The 18,362-nt window shown below is 50.5% G+C and overlaps 1 protein-coding gene across 1 annotated transcript in view; it reads left to right on the forward strand.

The window, feature by feature from the left end:
- The window catches only part of CTNNBL1 (catenin beta like 1), a 41,201-nt gene that overhangs the window by 17,464 nt on the left and 5,375 nt on the right, over positions 1-18,362 (forward strand). Inside the window, exons 11-13 of the mRNA XM_061361350.1 lie at positions 3,636-3,817; positions 12,282-12,379; positions 13,389-13,469. Of these exons, the coding sequence (XP_061217334.1) occupies positions 3,636-3,817; positions 12,282-12,379; positions 13,389-13,469 (361 nt within the window). The remainder of the gene's footprint in view (positions 1-3,635; positions 3,818-12,281; positions 12,380-13,388; positions 13,470-18,362) is intronic.

Below are 18,362 nucleotides of genomic sequence, written 5' to 3' on the forward strand. Positions count from 1 at the left end.
GCTTGGTTGGCAAATGCCACCACGAGCTGCTGTGTTCCTGCAGCGTGCGGCTGGCTCATGTGCAGCAGCAGGGAACTGAAGAAAGAACCAAACGTGGATTATTCAAACAGGAACACTGGGTTTTCTTGAGGCTAATTAAAGAAAAGCTCCAAAACTAAGACCGAGAGGGAAGGCTCCCCCTGCCTGAGCGCTAAGCTGCTAAGCCAGCCTTGCAGAACTAATGACTTGGCGGTTTTGCCATGTGGGTGGGACCAGCATTCAGTTTTTAATGGCTTTTTCCCCGTTTTGGGCTTTGCTGTTTGCCACTCTCTGCACCAGGATCCCAGCTGGAAAATTAGGATGAGGAAAATTTCTTCCTGGATACCTTTCTCCCCACCAGTAGTTGCAAAGGGATTAGGAGGGACAAAGCATGACTGAACTGCCAGCAGCAGCTTGTCTAGTGAAGGAGTATCCAAGACCTCAGTCTTGGGATGCTTTGGGACCTATGGATGGGGGTGGTAAAGTGACAGTGGGGAATAAAAGGAAACAAATTGTGAAATATTTTCTAGAAGCTTCTATCAGTGCTGCCCATAAGCACTGGCTATACTGACAGTCGATGGGCTTGTTTAACTCTTGTACTTACCTGATGTAGATTAGAAGAGCTGAAGCTCTTAGCTGGGTGTTTGAGCAAACAGCACTTTGGTGAGGACACAGAGCACGTTTCTGGAGCTTTCAAACCACCAGACAAAGCCAAGTGCCTGAGAACTGACTCTGCAAGGGTTTGCAGTGTGTTTGCTTGTGGGTTTTTTACGTGTTTTAATAGCCAGAAGATGCTAGATGGCTGTTAACTCTGTTAAGCACTGTTGTCACTGGAGTGTTCTTGGTGGATGTGTAAAAGCTCCTTGAGGTGCTCAGTTTCTCTTGGGCAGTTCTGCACTGGGAACAGCAGGCTGGTATTGTACGTGGGGAGGGAGCTGTGGTAGCTGTCATCTGGGGCTGCACGGGAGTATTCTGCTCCTGTGTCTTCTTGATCCCTCCTGATAACCAAGGCAGAAGAGCAGTGCCACGCTGCTGTGATTGACCACCTCACCCACAAACAAGGCACAAGTATTTTTCTCTGCTGTCGGTGTCCTCTGAAGGCTGGGGGCAGAGATCTGTTACTTTTTGGTGTTACTCTGAAGGTGGTTAATCATTGTACCGTGGTCTGTGCAGATGAAAGGACAAATAAGCAAAGTTGAAAGTTTATTGATGTGATGGGAGATAGATAAGCTGCGTGAGAATAAAGATATTGGGCTGGGATCTCCATTACTGCCTTTGAGAACACAGCATTCTGTATCTCATGCTGCCTGATCCATCTGCCCAGCTTCTTCTGTTAGTAATGGACCTGCCCACAGACCTGCAGGGAGGTTGAGCATCTTCCAGCTGAGCGGTTAGCAGGCCTGAGAGACTATTGTGGGCAGTAATGGAAACAGGGCTGTTTGCTGCTATGGTGGCCTTAGAATGTGTGGCCAACAGTACAAGGGGATGTTGTGCTGTGAGAGCTTCTGCTGGTTTATGGGAGATGGTGATAACACCTGAAAATGAGCACAGTTTGGGTGATGGGCTTCACGTGCATGTCCATAGCAATCAGTGTCCTGAGCAGGGCTTCACCAAGCAGGAGGTGAGCAGAGGGCTCTGGGAGACCCCAGACTGAGCAGAATGGGGCCTGTGACAGCAGAAATGAAGCAGGAGGTTTTGGAGGAGGGGGAGAGCGTGGGTGTATGTCGCTATTTGGTCTGCATGTTTGCAGCAGCGGAGGCTGGTTTATTTTATGGAGTGTCTTTATAAATCTTGAGGTGGTTTATCAAGGTGGGAGCCACCAGTGGAAAGTTTATAAAATGTCACATGGAATAAAATTCAATTTAATGCTTTTAGGTCAGGAAGCAGTCTTTAGAGCAGAGCCCCTCGGCCTTGGTAACCTAACTGCAGTTTACCTTACAGAGCCAAAAGAGAAGCCCAGGCTGTAGTGTCAGTTCCTCACACAGTGACAGGAAGCTCATTGGTTTTGCTGTTAAATTGTGTTAAGGTTTGGAGCAGAAGCAGCCACTCGATTCCCGGGGGAAGATTCTCTGTTGCATAGGGAAAATGATGTGTGGCTTTCCCAGTTATTAACTGGGAGCACGTGAGCGCTCAGGGACGGATGTGGCGGAGGGAGCTCATGGCCATGTCCATCACTTGGGCAGCGTGGTCTGGCTCTGTGGCTGCTCAGCTGCTTTTCCTCACACTAGAAAATCATTTGCCCTGTGCAGAAAAGCCAGGGTGAGGACAGGCAGCTCCATCCAGCTCCAGCCATTCCAGGGTATGTTTTTTATGACATTAAAATCCTTTTATGTTTTCTTGTCCTGCTGTTCCTAATGACCCTGTGGAAACTTAGACTGTCTCTTTACTAAATCTGGTGGTTAATTAAGCAGAACCATTTTATGCAGCGCTTTTCCAGGAAATCTGATGTTTTAAAAGTGGGAAATTGTGTTATGCTAATGTGCAAAGTCCAAATGATGTTCTTACCTCTTCTTTTGAAAAAATAAATGCACCACGAGAGTTCTCTCAGATGTAGGGGTATTAAAAGAACAAAAACCATGGTTAGCAAATAAAGTTGTGACTTGGGGTCCCCTGTGAAGACTGAGGTCACTCCCTGTCTGGTGACACTCACCTGTACTTGTCTTTGAGTGTGCAGCTGGAAGTCACATCGATAAGCACAGATGAGACCAAGATAAACTGCTTGCCCTCTGGCAGAATAAATATTTCAAATAAAATCAACTCGAGACAGTCCAGTCGAGCAGTTATTGATCTCTAAAAGCCTGAACTTAAACCATTGCATATTCCAGAGATCAGCTCTCGGCAACCTTCCTAAATGCTGATCAATATGCAGCTGCTTCCCCTGAAAACATCTCTTACGTTGTCTGGCCTCAGAAGTACTTTATTTTTAGCTGTCTGTGGAGGGGAGGGGTGGTGCTGAGCTCCCTCCAGCACCGCTCTGGGCTTGAACTGAGCTTCACTGGCTCCCAGCAGCACACGGTGCTTGCAGCACATCTCAGTGGCAGTGCGAGAGCTAACCTGCATTAAACCAGAATAGCCCAGAACCCTATCTTCATCCCTCCACATGTGATTTCTGGAGATGGGGTTTTCTTCATTACAGCTGACCACCAGGCTCTGCTTACCAAGCTTACTGCTTTATTGGATTGAGTTATTACTAGATCTAAATCCTGATCATCTTGGTGTGTCCGTATGTGCCTTGTGTACCCAACCCAACTCCATTGCTGCTTTGTGCTGCTGTTTGCAGGGTGGTGAGGAAATAACTTCTTCCCTAGCCAGGAAATAAATAAGAAAATAAAACCATAGCAGTAAAGTATATAAAATGAAATAAAAATGAAATAGAAAATAAAAATAAATAAAAGACATTAAAAAAGAAATAACCAAGAGAATATTCTCAGGCACAGTTCTGAGAAGAATATTTGTCAATATAATGGTTTGGCTTGAAGAAAATCTTTCACAGAGCTTGTGCTTGGGCTCTTTGTACTTCCCTTGTCATACCCGTTTCCCTCTCCATGCTGTCTCTTTAACATAGCGTGGTCCAAAGCTCCTCATGTCCCTGAAAAGCCCAACCTGCCTCTTTTCAGAGAGAAGAAGATCTCCCGCAGCAGTGCCCTGAAGGTGCTGGACCACGCCATGATCGGACCAGAGGGCACCGATAACTGCCACAAGTTCGTTGACATTCTGGGCCTGAGAACCATCTTTCCTCTCTTCATGAAATCCCCCAAAAAGATAAAGAAAGTTGGAACGACTGAAAAGGAGCACGAAGGTGGGTGTGCTTCAGATCCTCCTTGTTGCTGTGGTGGAGGTGGATGGATGGTGAGTGTCTGATATGCGCCTGCAGGGAGGGAACAGCACATCACCGCCTCTTCAGGGCTCCTCCTGCCGCTGGGAGCACGCTTGCCACTTCCTTCTGATATCAGCACTTCTGGCAATTCCATTTCATGTGCTGGTAATAAGTTATTTTACTCCTGTAGGGTCTGTTGTTTGAAGCTCTGACTCTGATGCAAAACTCCTTTGAAAAGAGTAATGAGGCAACTACAAATGTCACCTCAAAAGCAGTGTTTTCATGGCTCTGAGCACTGAAGTGTGACTCAATGAACATCAAGCATTGCAGAAATAAACTGCATGCTTTTGAAGTTGCCTTTTTTTTTTTCCTCTCTTTTTCTATTTTTTCCCCTCTCTCCCTGGAAAAGTGCTTTAACAGAAATCTGTGGAGTCTTAACCACAGGGCCTTGTGCTGGACTGAATGTAGGGTCAGTCCCTTGTACTTCTGGTAATGTCATGGGTTTTATTTTGTTGATAGTCATAGAATCCCAGACTGGTTTGTGTTGGAAGGGACCTTAAAGCTCATCCAGTTCCAGCCCCCTGCCACAGGCAGGGACCCCTTCCACTGGAGCAGCTTGCTCCAAGCCCCTGTGTCCAACCTGGCCTTGATCACTGCCAGGGATGGGGCAGCCACAGCTTCTCTGGGCACCCTGTGCCAGCGCCTCAGCACCCTCACAGGGAAGAGCTTCTGCCTAAGAGCTCAGCTCAGGCTCCCCTCGGGCAGGTTCAAGCCATTCCCCTTGGCTTGGCCCTACAGGCCCTTGTCCCAAGCCCCTCTCCAGGTTTCTTATAGTCCCTGTAGGCACTGGGAGCTGCTTTAATGTCTCTCAGAGCCTCCTCTTCTCCAGGCGGAACCAGCCCAGCTTTCTCAGCCTGATTCCAGAGCAGAGCTGCTCCAGCCCTTGGAGCATCTTCCTGGCCTTGTCTGGACTTTCTTGAGCATGTGGCTTGGGATGAACTTGATTGCTGCCAGTGATGCTTGAGGCTTTGTGTCAGTTCATTACTCAGTTCTGTGAAGGGTGAATGTTGTCAGAAGCTGGAGAGGCGTGAGGGGGTCTCAGGCTTGTCTCATATCCGTCCTTAACGCTCGCAGCAAACCAAGGGAAAATGAAAGGAATCAGCAACAAAAAAGGAGCTGTAACCCCATGTGTCCTGCTGTGGTGCTGTCCTCGCAGCTTGGGTAGAGCTAGTGTTCCCCAAAGCAGAGGCAGGAGGTGCCCCTCTTGTGGGCTTCGCTGCAGAGCATGTGCTTGTTCTGCTCCCCCTGAGGACAGGCTGGTGAGGGAAAGGAGGCACAAATCCAGCCGGTAGCTGTCTTCTGGAAAACTGCCCATGGTGAGCTGGTGCTGTTTGTGCAGAGCACGATGGCTAAGAGCTGGTAGCCCCACTACCGAAGGCAGCAGCAGCCACAGAGGTGGTTCCTCTGCCTCCTCTGTCTTGACCATGTGCCTTGTCCTAGACACGTAATGGTGGGGACAGAATCTGCTGTGTGCTCTGGGGTATATGTGGTAAAATGGCAGAGACTGGTTTGATTTATCTAGGCTGTGTAATAAAACCGTGGGTTTGGGTGTTAGAATACCCAGTTGTGCTCAGATGGTGGGTTCAGGGGATGTTTTGAAATCTTCATTTGCAGCATGAAAAGGAGGTTGCTTAATTCTGCTGTGGAAAAGCTGGAGCTAGAACGTGAAGCTCTGAGCAGAGATCTGGGCCTGTGGCTCACGTCATTGACTTAAATTTCCAGTTTGGGCAGGCGGGTTAAGCTCTGTCTCATCTGCTTAGTCTTGAGACTGCAGAGGACATGTGAGTGCAGCCTTGGCTCCTGTGAGGATCAGGCAGCAGCCTGGAAAGCTCTGCCAGGCCTGATCCTGCCCGTGTCTGTGATAGGAGAAGAGGCAAATGTGCTGTGTGGGAGACAGGCAGGATCCGTGCCTCCGGCCTGTGCCGTGCCTCCATCTCCTTAGTATTCAGCAGAAACAGAGGACATCAAAATGAGGCCAGAAATTCGCTTTATTAAAATAAACTCTCCCTAAAAGGCTGGGGCAGTAAGTCCAATTTTCTTTGTCTTGCATCGCTGGGCAGGTGAGTCCCTGAATTCCTAAAGAGGGAGTTAATTGAGACGTTCCGCAGGTCCCTGGAGCCCGTTGCAGCCGGTGTCCCGACACGTGTCCAGCAGCACAGTGTGGTTTTACCTTGCTAAATGTTGCCCAGCAATTCCCTGTGCTCAGGGCAGTGCTGTCAGCTCCAGGAGCCACTGACTGGTCAGGAATGGTGCAGAATGGTGTGGGGCTGGTGTGGCTGAGTCAATGGCCTCTGTGCTGTGTTATTCTAGGAATGAGCTTCCTTCTGCAGCTCTCCTTTCTGTTTATTTATCAGAAAGGATGCAATGGTCAGTCTTGTCATTCTGCACTGTAAAAACTTCATCCTGGGTTCCCAGTGTTTAAAAAATACACGTTAAAAATGAATTGGCATGATCCTCTTCCGCTGCGAGAGCGTTCCTGTGCATGTCCAGTGGAGGAGAGAGTCCTTTACAGGATTAACCAGGAGAGCTTGTAGCAGAGGCCTCAGTATTTGTTAAAAGCAGTTCTAAAGAGCTGTGCTGTGAACACATCCACTGTAAGGCCATCGGGTCACAGACCCGGCCACACTGCAGCTATGGGGTCCTTAACGGGCTGGTGACCCTGGAGCCTGATTACACTTGCTTAGAGGACAGCCCTGCTGAGAGGTTCAGCACTGGGAGAGGGACAGGATGGCCCTGCCAGAGGTGCCTGCAACTGCCATTGTCCCCCCACTGCTGGTCTGGGTGTTCCTCACCTGCAGCAGCAGCAGCACCACTGGCACCGCACTGCCAGGGCTCGGGGGTGCTTTTGCTGTGCTTCACTGCAGGGACACCCTTCTCATGCAGTGCTCAGTCCTTAGAGCACAGAATCTTTCCTGTGTGCCTGGTGGTGGCAGGAGAATACTCCCCTTGTCTGTCTTTATGGTAGTGTTGCTGTTAACACAAGAGTCAGTCTATAAAATACTGTTGATTTTATTGTCTTGAGGGCGGTGTTCCGGATGTGGCAAAACAATAAATACCCTGGTGGAAAAAAACCTCTCTCCCTGTGGCTTGGTGAGCTTTATTTATTAAAGAAATTTATAATCCAAATTAAATTTGATAAAAATATCTCCTCTGTAATGCATTTTTCTTGCTTTAAAAGCTCCTGTAAAGGTGTCAGTGCTGGTTAGCTCCATTTTAAACACTGTCACTGTTTAAAAATTATTTTCCTCTAGGGAGCCTGGGAACAATTTTAAACCCAAACTGCACATATTTATGCTTTATATACACTGTGTAATTAGGAAACAAGAGAGGGAAAAATTCTTAACTATCTTTATGGATGATCTGAGCCTGAGCTCAGGCTGGTGGTGTCTGGCTGCGTACGTGTTATCTGCGCCTGAATTTCGCCTGACTTTGTACAGATGATGATCTGCGTCTGAGGGGGTTGGGTTTGGGAGAAAAATCTCATTTGAAGCAATTTCCCTTTTCCTGGGGCACTGAAGCAGCTCTAAACAGAAATAGTTCTAGTTGGTGGCAGGAATGGTTGAGAATTTTCTCACGTCTGTGGGGTCCAAATACCTGCGAGTGCCCCGGTCCCAGCCCCGGAGGGAGCCAGCCCATCGCTGTGGTGAGGTGGCCTGGGCACGGTGGCACTGCAGGGCTGTGGGGTGGTGATGGGGGTCATGGAGTCCCCTCAGTGCTGTGTGGAGCGGGTGAAGGTGGAGGAATAGCCACAGGTATTACTGCAGCAATGTCTCATTCCACCCGATGCTCGGTGTTGGTTTCTGTGGCTCCCTGCTCCTGGCAATCCTCCTGGTGAAGGGTTGTGATCCCTCCGGTGGTGACCCAGGGGTGTCAAGCCAAAGGCTGAGCACTGTGCACAAGGTATGGTGCAGCACACTGTGGCTGAAGCTGCTTCTTGTGGCTTGTCTGTGTGGTCAGTAACACACAGCCGTGTAACAGAGCCACCTGTAGCGAGCACCGGTAGAAAGGTACAGGCCAAACCATGGAGATGTGCTCTTGGCCACTGTGAGCCTGGGGGCTGCATCAGACACGTGAAACGGTGAGATCTGCCCTCTTCAGGTGTCCTGATGGGGACCCTGCGGGACCTGGTGGCCTTGCTGAGCTGAGCTGGAGGAGCAGAGAGCAAGTCTCTGGTGTGTGACCGCAGGCAGTGAGCAGGAGCTGGACTCTGGGTGGTTGCTGGTGTAAATACAGGGTAAGGTTTGAAATGATGGTTCTGTTGTGACCTCTGAATACGGGGGATGCTGTGTGTCTGTGCCAAAAACTGCTGCTGCAGAGCTGGGGATCAGCTTGTCTCTGTGTCCACAGGGAGCTGGAACCTGAAACTCTCAGACAGTCTCAGTGGGCTAAAGATGGAGAAAACCAAATTCTCTCTGAAGTGGCATCTGTAGTGCAGCGGCTGTGACCTGCTCCATGAGCTGGAGGTTCTCCTGTGCTTCCTCAGGATGGTCATTTCCAGCCTAGTTTTGCCCACTTGGAGAGCCTAATGAGGTAGAAAAGGCTGTTTGTCCAATTCATCTTCATTTAAATTCCTTCTCTTGACTTAGATGTCAGGTTTACTTAGGAATGCTTAATGTGATAACCTGAGAATTAGTTCAGCCAATTTCCAAATGAGAATTCCTATTGCTGTGATTTCTTGTCCCTTCTCCCTCTCACAACAAGGAGATACTCAGCTGTACACCTGTGTAAAAAGCAACAGCAGAAACCCTATTTCTTAGTAAATGTGCTCCTGCTCCTGTGTAGCAGATGCTGACAGGCAGCAAAGCCCCTGGAATGAACCTGCTGCAGAACCAGCTCCCTGGGCATGGACCAGTGAGGAGGCAGGCACAGAAAACGGCCTGATGAAGAGTTATCTCTGAACTGGCCTCTCTGGCAGCCACAGGGAAACGTCATTCGGTGCTCTGCTGAAGTGGATACCTGGGGAAGGCATCAGCCTGTTTAAACAGAGCTTTATTATGCCTATTTGTTATTTTAGCGTCAAGCCTCCAGAACGCGACAGGAATCTGATGGGAGTGAGCCATGATGCTGAGGGCAGAGTTAGATTTATCTCAATTAGTGCTCCCTGCTACAGGAACACCACAAAAACAAACTTTCCCAGTCAACAGAAAGATTCTGTTCTCTGTTCAGCGTGATGGTGGGGTCCAGCTCACAGGGGCATTGTGTGTGGAGCTCTTCTGGCCTTTCCAGGTCCTGCTTTACCCATCAGTAATGTTAGTGTTTTAAGATTTATCTTGGCAAAGTACTGTGATACTTGAGAGGGTTACTCTGTTAGAATGCAGTTACTAATGCATGTGGAAATAGGTAAGATTATTAGATGCTGCACCACTGCAGTAGCATGACCCTGGTTCCACCAACACAAGTGAGTAGTCAGTCTGCTGCAGCTTTACAAGGCTGCACTGCAAACCCTCTGTCGGAATGCACCTCACATGCATCCCAGACCAGCCTGGTGGAAGGTCCTGGTTTCAGCTCTCCTCGTAGCTGGTGCAGCACTGTGTGTTGGCTTCAGTCTGAGAACAATGCTGGTAGCACACTGATGGTTTAGTGAGTGAATGGCTGCATGGTGCTGAGCTACAGGCTAACCCTAACCCTAACCTGCTTGCACCATGACAAGGAGAAACTCCTGAAGTCACCTCTTGGTATTCCTCTCCTGCTGTGGATTTGGGCTGGGAGGGATGCAGACTGTGTCGTGGGAGGTTTGGCAGCGTGGCCTTGGTGTGAGCATCCTCCTTCCTGGCCCTGGTCTTTGTGATGTGCCAGGGCTCCATCCGTATTTCCCAGCAAAGACATGAGCTACAGAGGTTTGTGCTTAGGAAGTGGAGGAGTTTCTGAGAGAGCTCTTTTCTGTTTCCCTGGTATTTTCCTGCTTTGGATTTACCTGGAGACTTTTAAAAGCCAGACGGCTCTGGAGTGAGTGCTGCTGGGTTCACCAGGGTATCACCAGGATGCCCAGGAGCACGCTGGCCCTCGCTGCACCAGTGCTGCAGGGGAGTGGGCTGGGAGGCAGGTGTCTGATGGAATGAAATGTAAAAAATAAAGGGGGGGGTTTAATAAGGGCAGAGGAGGGTAATGTTGTTGCTTGATGTGACAGGGCCTCCTGCTGCTGCAGCTGCCAGCGCCAGCCGCGGAACAGATTCATCTGTATTCCACCCTGCCTCCCCCGAAGTCAAGGTTGATCTAATTAGAGTGCTTTAACCGCGGCTGCATCCTGAAGCCTCTGTGCCCGTCTGGGGAGGGCAGAGCTCCCGGGAGCGGGGTGAGCCTGGCCCGGGCAGGATGGGGCGGCCGGGCTGTGCCTGGCGCAGGGGAGCAGGAGCCGCCCTGTGCGCGGGTGAGAGGCGCCTCTGCCCTCGCAGCGCCGCGCAGTCGGGAGGCGGTGCTGTGCCCGTGGAGGTGGCTCCTGGGCAGCCGGGCTGCGGTGCCTGGGTACCTTCAGAGCACTCGGATCCGGTCCTTCTGGGCAGCGGGGCTGGCGGCAGCGCCTGCCTCTGCCCTTGGCGCTTCCTCCGCAGGGGCTGTGGATGCTGAGGGTGGCAGGATCCTGAGGGGCTCCCACAGTGCTCAGGGCAGGCAAGGACCCCGAGGCAGCGCCCCAGCCTGTGGCCTGTCTGCCAGTGGAGATCAGGGCTGGGCAGCCACAGGGTTTGCTTTCAGGGACAAGGAACAGCGCCAGCTGCGAGCCCTGCTCCAAAGAGGACCGGACCCTGAGCAAGTGCTGTGGTGATGGACTTGTGGTTGGTGGAGTTTGTTGGCCAGGAGCTGCAATGGAGCATAACTGGGATTTGGGGGGCAGGATGGAACACACCGGAGCATTTCTTTCAGGAGCTGATAAAAAGGTTTGTATAGTTTAGAAATATTAATGCAAAATACTGTTGAGCATCCTGACTGGGCAGCTGCACCTCTCCTGCGGTCCTGGAGTGATGTGTTGGAAGAATAACCTCCTTAAAAAGCCTGTGTCAGCTGCTTCAGGCTTCTCAGTACTTGTAAAGGGTTTACTGAAAACATGGATAAATACCTGCATGTGCGCACCAAAGCGAGAATGGTGGCAAAGCAAAAATGCATTTCCTGGTGAAATACAGTGTCGAAATATTGCAATGAATATTGAAAAAAGGCAATGAAGATACATCATTGGTGAGAACGTGACTGCTAAAATACTGTGTCAACGCTTCTAAACACTTCCAAAAAAAGAAGGTTGGGGGGGGGGATAGTGTGAGATGCAGAGCGCTGGCTGCCTCCTAAAGCAGCAGCTGCTGCTGGAGTAGATTTAAAATAAGTCTCCATTTTGCTGTATCTTTATTTACCTGAAGCAAACAGGGTCTTACAAGGACATTGGAGGCTTTTACAGTGTTTTTAATGTAGAGCCTGTGTTTGGTGGTGGTTCTGTGGTGTGGTCACTCCTGCACCACGGGCAGACCTGGAGCCATCACCCTTCGTCCCTATTCCCTGCCCAGGCAGGAGCAGCCGCAGCTCTGAGACCCATAAACCTGTTCTCCACCCACTCCTCCCCATCTCTTTGGTGCATGAAAAATCACCACCACCTCAGGCAGAAATCTGTTTCTGGAAGGAAGCCCCATTTGTTAGTGGCTAATGGAACAGGGTGCCTGCGTGCTCTGTGCCACAGTGCAGATAATGCATACAGAGGAGAGGGGACAGGGACAAGGACAGGGCCAGGCAGCCTGTGCAGCTTCACCTGCCTGTGGAGGCTCCCTGCAGATGTGTCTGTGCTGCCTGTCCTTTGTATGTGGTGCCATTGATCATGGCTGCTCCTGGCTCCAGGCAGCACCATGGAAATGTGTGTTAGCGTGGTTCTGTGCTGGGAAGATGATGATCCCTTTCCTTTGCACGGTGCGTTTTCCTCTGTGAACAGACCCGGTCTCAAGGCCCTTCCCTCCCCACCACTGTGGGTGAGGAGATGTTTATGGTCATTATTTTTCATGAGCCTTAAGCAGCACGATTCCATGAGGACATCTTGGGGAAGCTGCGGTTGTGAATCTGTTGAGGTATCTACAGCATAAGGTCTAAACCCTGCAGCCTGCGGAGCTGAGGGGGGCAGAACCTGGGCTTTATGGGAGCTGCTTTTTCCAGGTCACTGAGGATGAGCAGGGCCGTGGTCAGTGTGGCAGGAGTAAGTGCACAGAGCCAGAGGAGACATCCCTGCCTGGGCTCCTGACACACTTCCTGCTCCTGCTGCTCCTGCTCTGCCTCCTCGTGCCGGTGATGGGACGAGACCAGGCTTCTGCTTATCAGCAGCTACATGCAGGAGTGCAAGTAGTAAATCTAATGCCATGTTACAGAGAAAATGAGCCCCCGTTCCTGATCTCAGCATGCAATTTTCATTTTGTATCTCCAGAGCATGTCTGCTCCATCCTGGCCTCCCTTCTGCGAAACCTGAGAGGGCAGCAGAGGACACGGTTACTGAATAAATTCACAGAGAACGACAGTGAGAAGGTGAGTGCTGGATGTGTGCCTGCAGGCTGGGGCTGCCGGGTTGGGAGGATACTCGGTACCAGCAGGATGCCTCTTTGCACTCAGTGAGCTACTGAAAAGCCTCGTGGTACCGGCTGCAGGCACTCACACTCTCATTTATGCTGTTATCCAGAAGCTGGAGGACTGGAAGTGCCATTAGCGCTTGGCCTCCCACATCCCAGGAGCTTTTGTTTCCTCTTGCACACAGCAGTAGTGATGCTTAGTCCTGGTCTGTGTCTGTGCTGCAGGCTGATGGTGTAACACATTCCATGGTTTCACATCGCACCAGCTCTGAAGCCAGGGCACTGGGGAAGGTGCTGGTGTTTGTAGTGAACTCTCTTGCAGGGAGTTGAGGGGTTGCTGTAGTACACGTGTAGCATTCCTCATTCTTCTCCTAGAATGTGTCCCTTCAGTGGTGTTTACTCTGGGAAATTCATTCCAAAGCACTTCTGTGGTAGTGGATAGATCAAAGAGCTGTGAGACAGAAACAGCAGCTTTTGCAAACCAGTAATCCCAAGGGGTTTGTAAATTCCACCACTGGGAAATACTGGTTTCTTAGTACTGCTCACTTAGTGTGTTTTAAAGATGTTCTTCATAACCTGTTCTACCGCTTGCAAACTGTTTCCAATTCCAGTTCAGAGGAGAGCAGCAAAGCTGTAACTTGCCTTGTATATCCTATGTAAGCCTGACCAAAGAAACTGGGAGAACTGGGAGAGCCACAGCACAGGGGAGCGAGCTGGGGCCCTGTGTCTTTGCTGCCTTTTAGCTGGGGCTGATGAGTGTGTACTGTGATAGGGGATTGGGTTGAGCTGCCTGCAGACTCTGTGCTCATCCCACCACATCCTTCCAGACTGTGTTCCTTCCTGAGAGCGACAGTCACCTGTTCCTCTGTGGAGCCTGCAGCTGGAAGGAAAACAGAGTGGCATGAGGGATTAAAGATGATTGCATTGTTCTTCTTTCTTGCTTAGGTCTCTCTCTTCTGCCCTTGCAGGTTGATAGGCTGATGGAACTGTATTTTAAGTACCTGGATGCAATGCAGGCAGCTGATAAGAAGATTGATGGAGAGAAACATGTATGTATTGCTTGAGTTTTGCTAGCTCATGTCTAACGCCTCTGCACAGAACCTGTGGCTCAGCTGGGGTCACTCTTCCAGGCTGTGCCCTCATACCTGTGCTGTTAGCTCCTTATTCTTGTTGCCCTCCTCTCCAGCTTCCAGTTAACCTCACGTAAAACAGACTGAGAACTTCTCTACAGCAAATATTCTTCACCTTTTAGACTGAATTTTACCAGGAGGGCCTAAGTGTGTGCTGCAGTTTGCTTTCATTTTTACTTGGCTGTGATCTTCCTTGGTCTGGCAGATGGAGAGTAAGTGAAATGCAGAGAGACAATTACATGCTCATGTGTGAGGCCTCCTACCCTGGTCTTTAGAGTTCCGATCAGCTGTGAGGAAGCGTCTATTTTGATTAGTTAGAGGAGGCTGGAGCCAGAGGCTGGGAGCTCCCTGTGCTCCCTGCACACCAGCAGTGAGCCATTTGAATGACACGAGCCTTGGTACCACACAGCACTTTCTTGGAACCGAAGCTGAACAGGCTTGTGGTGAGAGCGAGCAAGCTGCTGGAGTCAGGAAGCAGCCTGCAGAGCTGTTAGCGAGCTTGGCCAGCTTCCCACAAGATTATCTGTATCAGCACTGAAGAGGGGCTGAGATTGATCAGCACTGACAGAGAGTAACGGCTGCAGCCCCAGCGGGCTCTGACACGCAGCTTGGTGCCCATGGCCAGGCCCCTGCACTGGGAGCGCTGCGAGGGCATTGGAGCAACACTGCTGCTGCTCAGAGAGGCAGGGGGTGAGTGATGGATGGAGGTGAGCCTGCTGCCAGCATTGCGGCTCCATGTTCACAGCTGCAGCTTCACACATGAACAGTGGCCTGAAGGAAAATGGCATTTACCCTTCCCTGCTGTCCCTCTGTGCTCTGTTCATCTCCTCGGAACAGAGCAAGAAATGACTTGTTCTTTCCATTTCAGTGTTGGTGTGTGGGTTCTAAACTTAAAAACTGGAATGGGCTTTCCTGGCTAAAGTCCTGTGGTGTAATGGCAGCTACAGTATAGTACAGGAGCTTCCCAGTGCAACAGGCTGAGCCAGTGCATGTGCCCTGTATCCAAAAAGACCCTGGATCACTCTGCAACTGTTAACTCCTGTAGCAAACAGCCAGCACAAAGCAGGGGTAAAGGGAATTTGAGTGTGAAGAAGCTTGTGTAGAAGCTCTTCAGTTAATAGTATGAACCTGTTCATGTCTGCTGATGCACAGGAGAAGAGAAACCAAAGGACCTTTGGTTTTCCTCTTGTATCCAAGAAGACCACTGTGCTTTGACCCCACTGCTAGGCTGTGTGGGCTGGAATGGCTGGAGTTCTTCACTTCTCTTAGAGCTAAGAATAGGATTTGGCAGAAACATCTCATATCTGCAATGTATTAGGCACAACGGGTATGACAAACACTGCTGAGGTTTGTTTCTGGCTTGGAAAACTCTTGGAATTGCCATTTGCTTTGTTTTGTAGTGTACTCAAATGGACAGGGGGATGTGGTCTCCTGAGATCTGAGGTGGCTTGAGCATTTTCCCCATGCAGAAGTAGTCAAAAGTCATCATTCTGTTCTTCGAATCACAGCATTGCCTGGCTGTGACAGGATTTATGGAGCACTTTAATGTTTCTTGTTGTGGCACATGAATCATTGAAGTGGATGGGATGAACGCTGGGTCCTTTAGAAACTGCTGTGGCATCTGGGGGATTCTGACCTTCTGCTTGCAGTAGAGGACACGGGACCCCCAAATTCCAGTCATCCTTCTCTCTGCCCCTAAGAAAATGATACCTTATGAGATTTTACAGGCTCAGCTGCGCTGACGAGAATGAGATCCCAGTCTGAGGGCAGAGTATCCTGGTGTAAGTCCGGCATTACAGGACGTGAAAGCTGATTACACAAGGCAGGGCCGAGTGTATCACAGCTGCTGTTCCATCTCTGGTCGTGCAGCTGGTGTAAGAAGCTCCTGCAGTTCTCCTCCTTCTGTCTTTGTGTGGCTTATTTCAGTGCTGCGGATTATAGCCCAGCTCTTCAGCCTGCAGTGAAGGTGTGGGGACAGCTGAGGGTGGGAGGGGAAGAATCACTGAAGCCAGGGTTTCTGAGGAGGACCCCGTAATGGAACTGCATCCTTGATGTGGGCAGTGGAACGGGATGGGGGCCCTTCTCAGTGGTCCCCACTTGTCTGCTGCTGTGGAATCTATTCCCCGGTGGTCAGAGGTGGTGATACCCATTACCCGTGTGAAACCCAGGAGCGAAGTCCATGTGTGCGTTTGACACCCGGTGCCTGTCTTAAAGCTTTCCTTGGAGTTTTTAGTTGACAAACCCGGGAGATACCTCCTCCACCTCTCAAGTGCTTGAATTCTTTCCATAGGAAGTGATGGGAAATCCTGTGCCTTCAGCTCCCTCTGGAAGGAGGGATAACTGCAGGCAGCAGCGATAGCCTCGGTGATCTCTGATGGTGGCAGGAAAAGACAGGAGATGCTTTCATGCTTTTACAGTTCCACAGAAAATTATGCTCAGCAGGTTTATTCGATAAAATATTCTCACCAGACACTTTGCGCTGTAATGACTTACAAATTACATGCTAATTGTGCTACAGTTAAGGCATTCCACCCTTGAAAGGCAGAGGTGGAACTCCTAGCAGGAGAGCTGTGTCCACACACTGGGATAGCAGAAACGGGAGTTTGTTTAAGATGGTTTGGGTTGGTTTAGGAGGATGGAGCTGCCTGGAGCTGTGTCCAGGTGTGAAAGCACCTTCTGAGCACGGCTGCAGCACTGCCCCTCCACGTAGTGCAGACCCAGAGTAGTAAGGGGGGAGAAGCTCCACTTGGTGTAAGAGACAAGTTGGAATAGTTTTGTACTCAGTGCTTGCAGCCTGCTCCTCTCTGCTCACCTGTGTTGGGCTCCCTGTCCAACCCGCTGAGGTGGCCTTTGTTCTTGATCAGACTTCACCTGGGGAAGGTGAAGGATAAGGAAGGAGGAAGATGAGGAGAATCTTTTGGGTCCCACTCTGATGACTCTGTGGAGCAAATGTGATCTCTTGTTACCTCATTGGCGAATCCATTGTGTCTTTAGGTTTTGAGTCTCTACTTGACACCCTGAGGCCCGTCAGTCCTGCCTCATTAGTGTGAGAGGCTCATTTTAGCTTCACAGAAGCCCATCTTATTGCTGTCTTCTCCCATCAGCAAGGGGCATCTCAGTACATATTGTTGGCAGATTAAAAATGGCATCTGAGCGCTCATTTGGAGGTTAGAGCCTTGACAGCTTTGCAAGGGAGACAAAGTGGAAAGGTGACTGGTACTGGGCTGGAGGCAGATGAGCATTTACACGGTGGATGTGGCTTTAAAAAAAAGGCTGTGAAAAGGCACCTGAGAACCATGCTTGTCTTCTAATTCATATCTGCCTCATTTACTGGTACAAAACAATCTGGCTTCTCTGTCGAGAGGGGCTGTTAGAGCTGTCGCCTTCCTGCTGTAATCAAGACAGCAGTTGCCTGGATCCAGCTCCAGTGATGGCCACGCTGGGATGGGAACACAGAACAGACACGGGCTTTGTTTCCTGTTCTGGAGGGTCACATCCTGCCTGTGGAGGTTTTTGTGTTCGTGAGTTTGGCACTGCTGAGAGGAGTGGGCAGCAAGCTTGTGTGCAGAGGAGGGTAAGCTGTAGTTCAGCAGTGCCTTCTGCCTTGAGTGGGGTTTCTGCTCTTTCAGACAGTACTCCAGCCTCTGGCTGGCCAGCCTCACTGGTGTTTAGCTTTAGAGACCAGATTTGATCAGACTCCTGTAATCTGACGTGGATGTAGGGTGAGGAAGGTTGCTCATTGCATAAAACTGGATTTTTCCTTTATTGGCAAAAGCTTGCTTGCAAGGTCGTGCCTGTGCCCGTAGTTTTGAGAACCTGGAGTGAATTCCAGTTGTGCAGATGCTGGAATACACAGGATGTGGTGCTGAAGCATCGTGGAGTAGAGCCAAAGCAGTTGACTTTATGGCATTGGTAACCAGGCATTGTTTGTTAAACTTCTCCTTTCGCTGCAGGCTAGTTTTCTAGGAGGAAAGAAGCATTTTATTACCTGGGCTTTCCTCTCTGCTTGCAGCTGTACTTGCAAGTCACTTCACCCGCACAGTGAGCATCCATCGCGCTCTCTCCTGTGGGAAGTGCCCAGGGTTAGGTTTCCTTCTTGTGCCCAGAAGACTTTACCTGCAGCTGGATGGGAGGACTTGGCTTGACAGAACAGGGCAGTCTGGCGGCCTGGATCCGCTCTGGTGCTGGTGACCTTGTGTGTGTTTGCAGGAGCACCCCAAGGAGCAGCGCCGAGCGTGTGGGTGCGGAGCTCTCACGGGTGATGGCTCTAATGAGAAAATATTGCTCTGCTGGAGTGTGCCCACCTGCCAGACGCTGCATAATAAATCACAGGGGCTGCAGGCAGGCAGCAGGGCTGACAAGCTGCTTCCTTTGTTTAAGAACAAACCCAAACCCCCAAATGGAGAAGGTCGCCTGTGCTGGCAGTGATTCCTCCTGTTGGGTCCATGAGGATGGGTAGCAGGGTCAGCTGGTGACAGCCCTGGGCAGGGGGAGGCTGCTCCTGCAGGCTTTGAAGGAGCTGCTGTCTGAAGCAGTGATGGAATGACCTCGTGTGTTCTGTCTTTGGCCTCTGCTTGGGCAAGCCTCACCAGTGAGCACTGAACGAACAGGGAGCTGGCATGGTGAAGCTGTGCTTATGCAGAGCTTTCCGACCTGTTTATTCCTCCATCAGTCGATAATGAAGCTGGAAGCCTGATAGGTCCTTGAGTCGCCTGGAGTCACGTTCTACACTGCTTCACAGCACCCTCAGCTGGCCAGTGGAAGGGCAGGTACCTGCTCCAGCGTGCCAGGGGCTTGGAACTGAGAGCTGGG

The sequence above is a fragment of the Neopsephotus bourkii genome, unplaced genomic scaffold, assembly GCF_033783945.1.
Source record: "Neopsephotus bourkii isolate Nb327-2 ecotype Australia unplaced genomic scaffold, CSIRO-AGI_Nbou_v1 NB_1060, whole genome shotgun sequence".
Taxonomy (NCBI): domain Eukaryota; kingdom Metazoa; phylum Chordata; class Aves; order Psittaciformes; family Psittacidae; genus Neopsephotus; species Neopsephotus bourkii.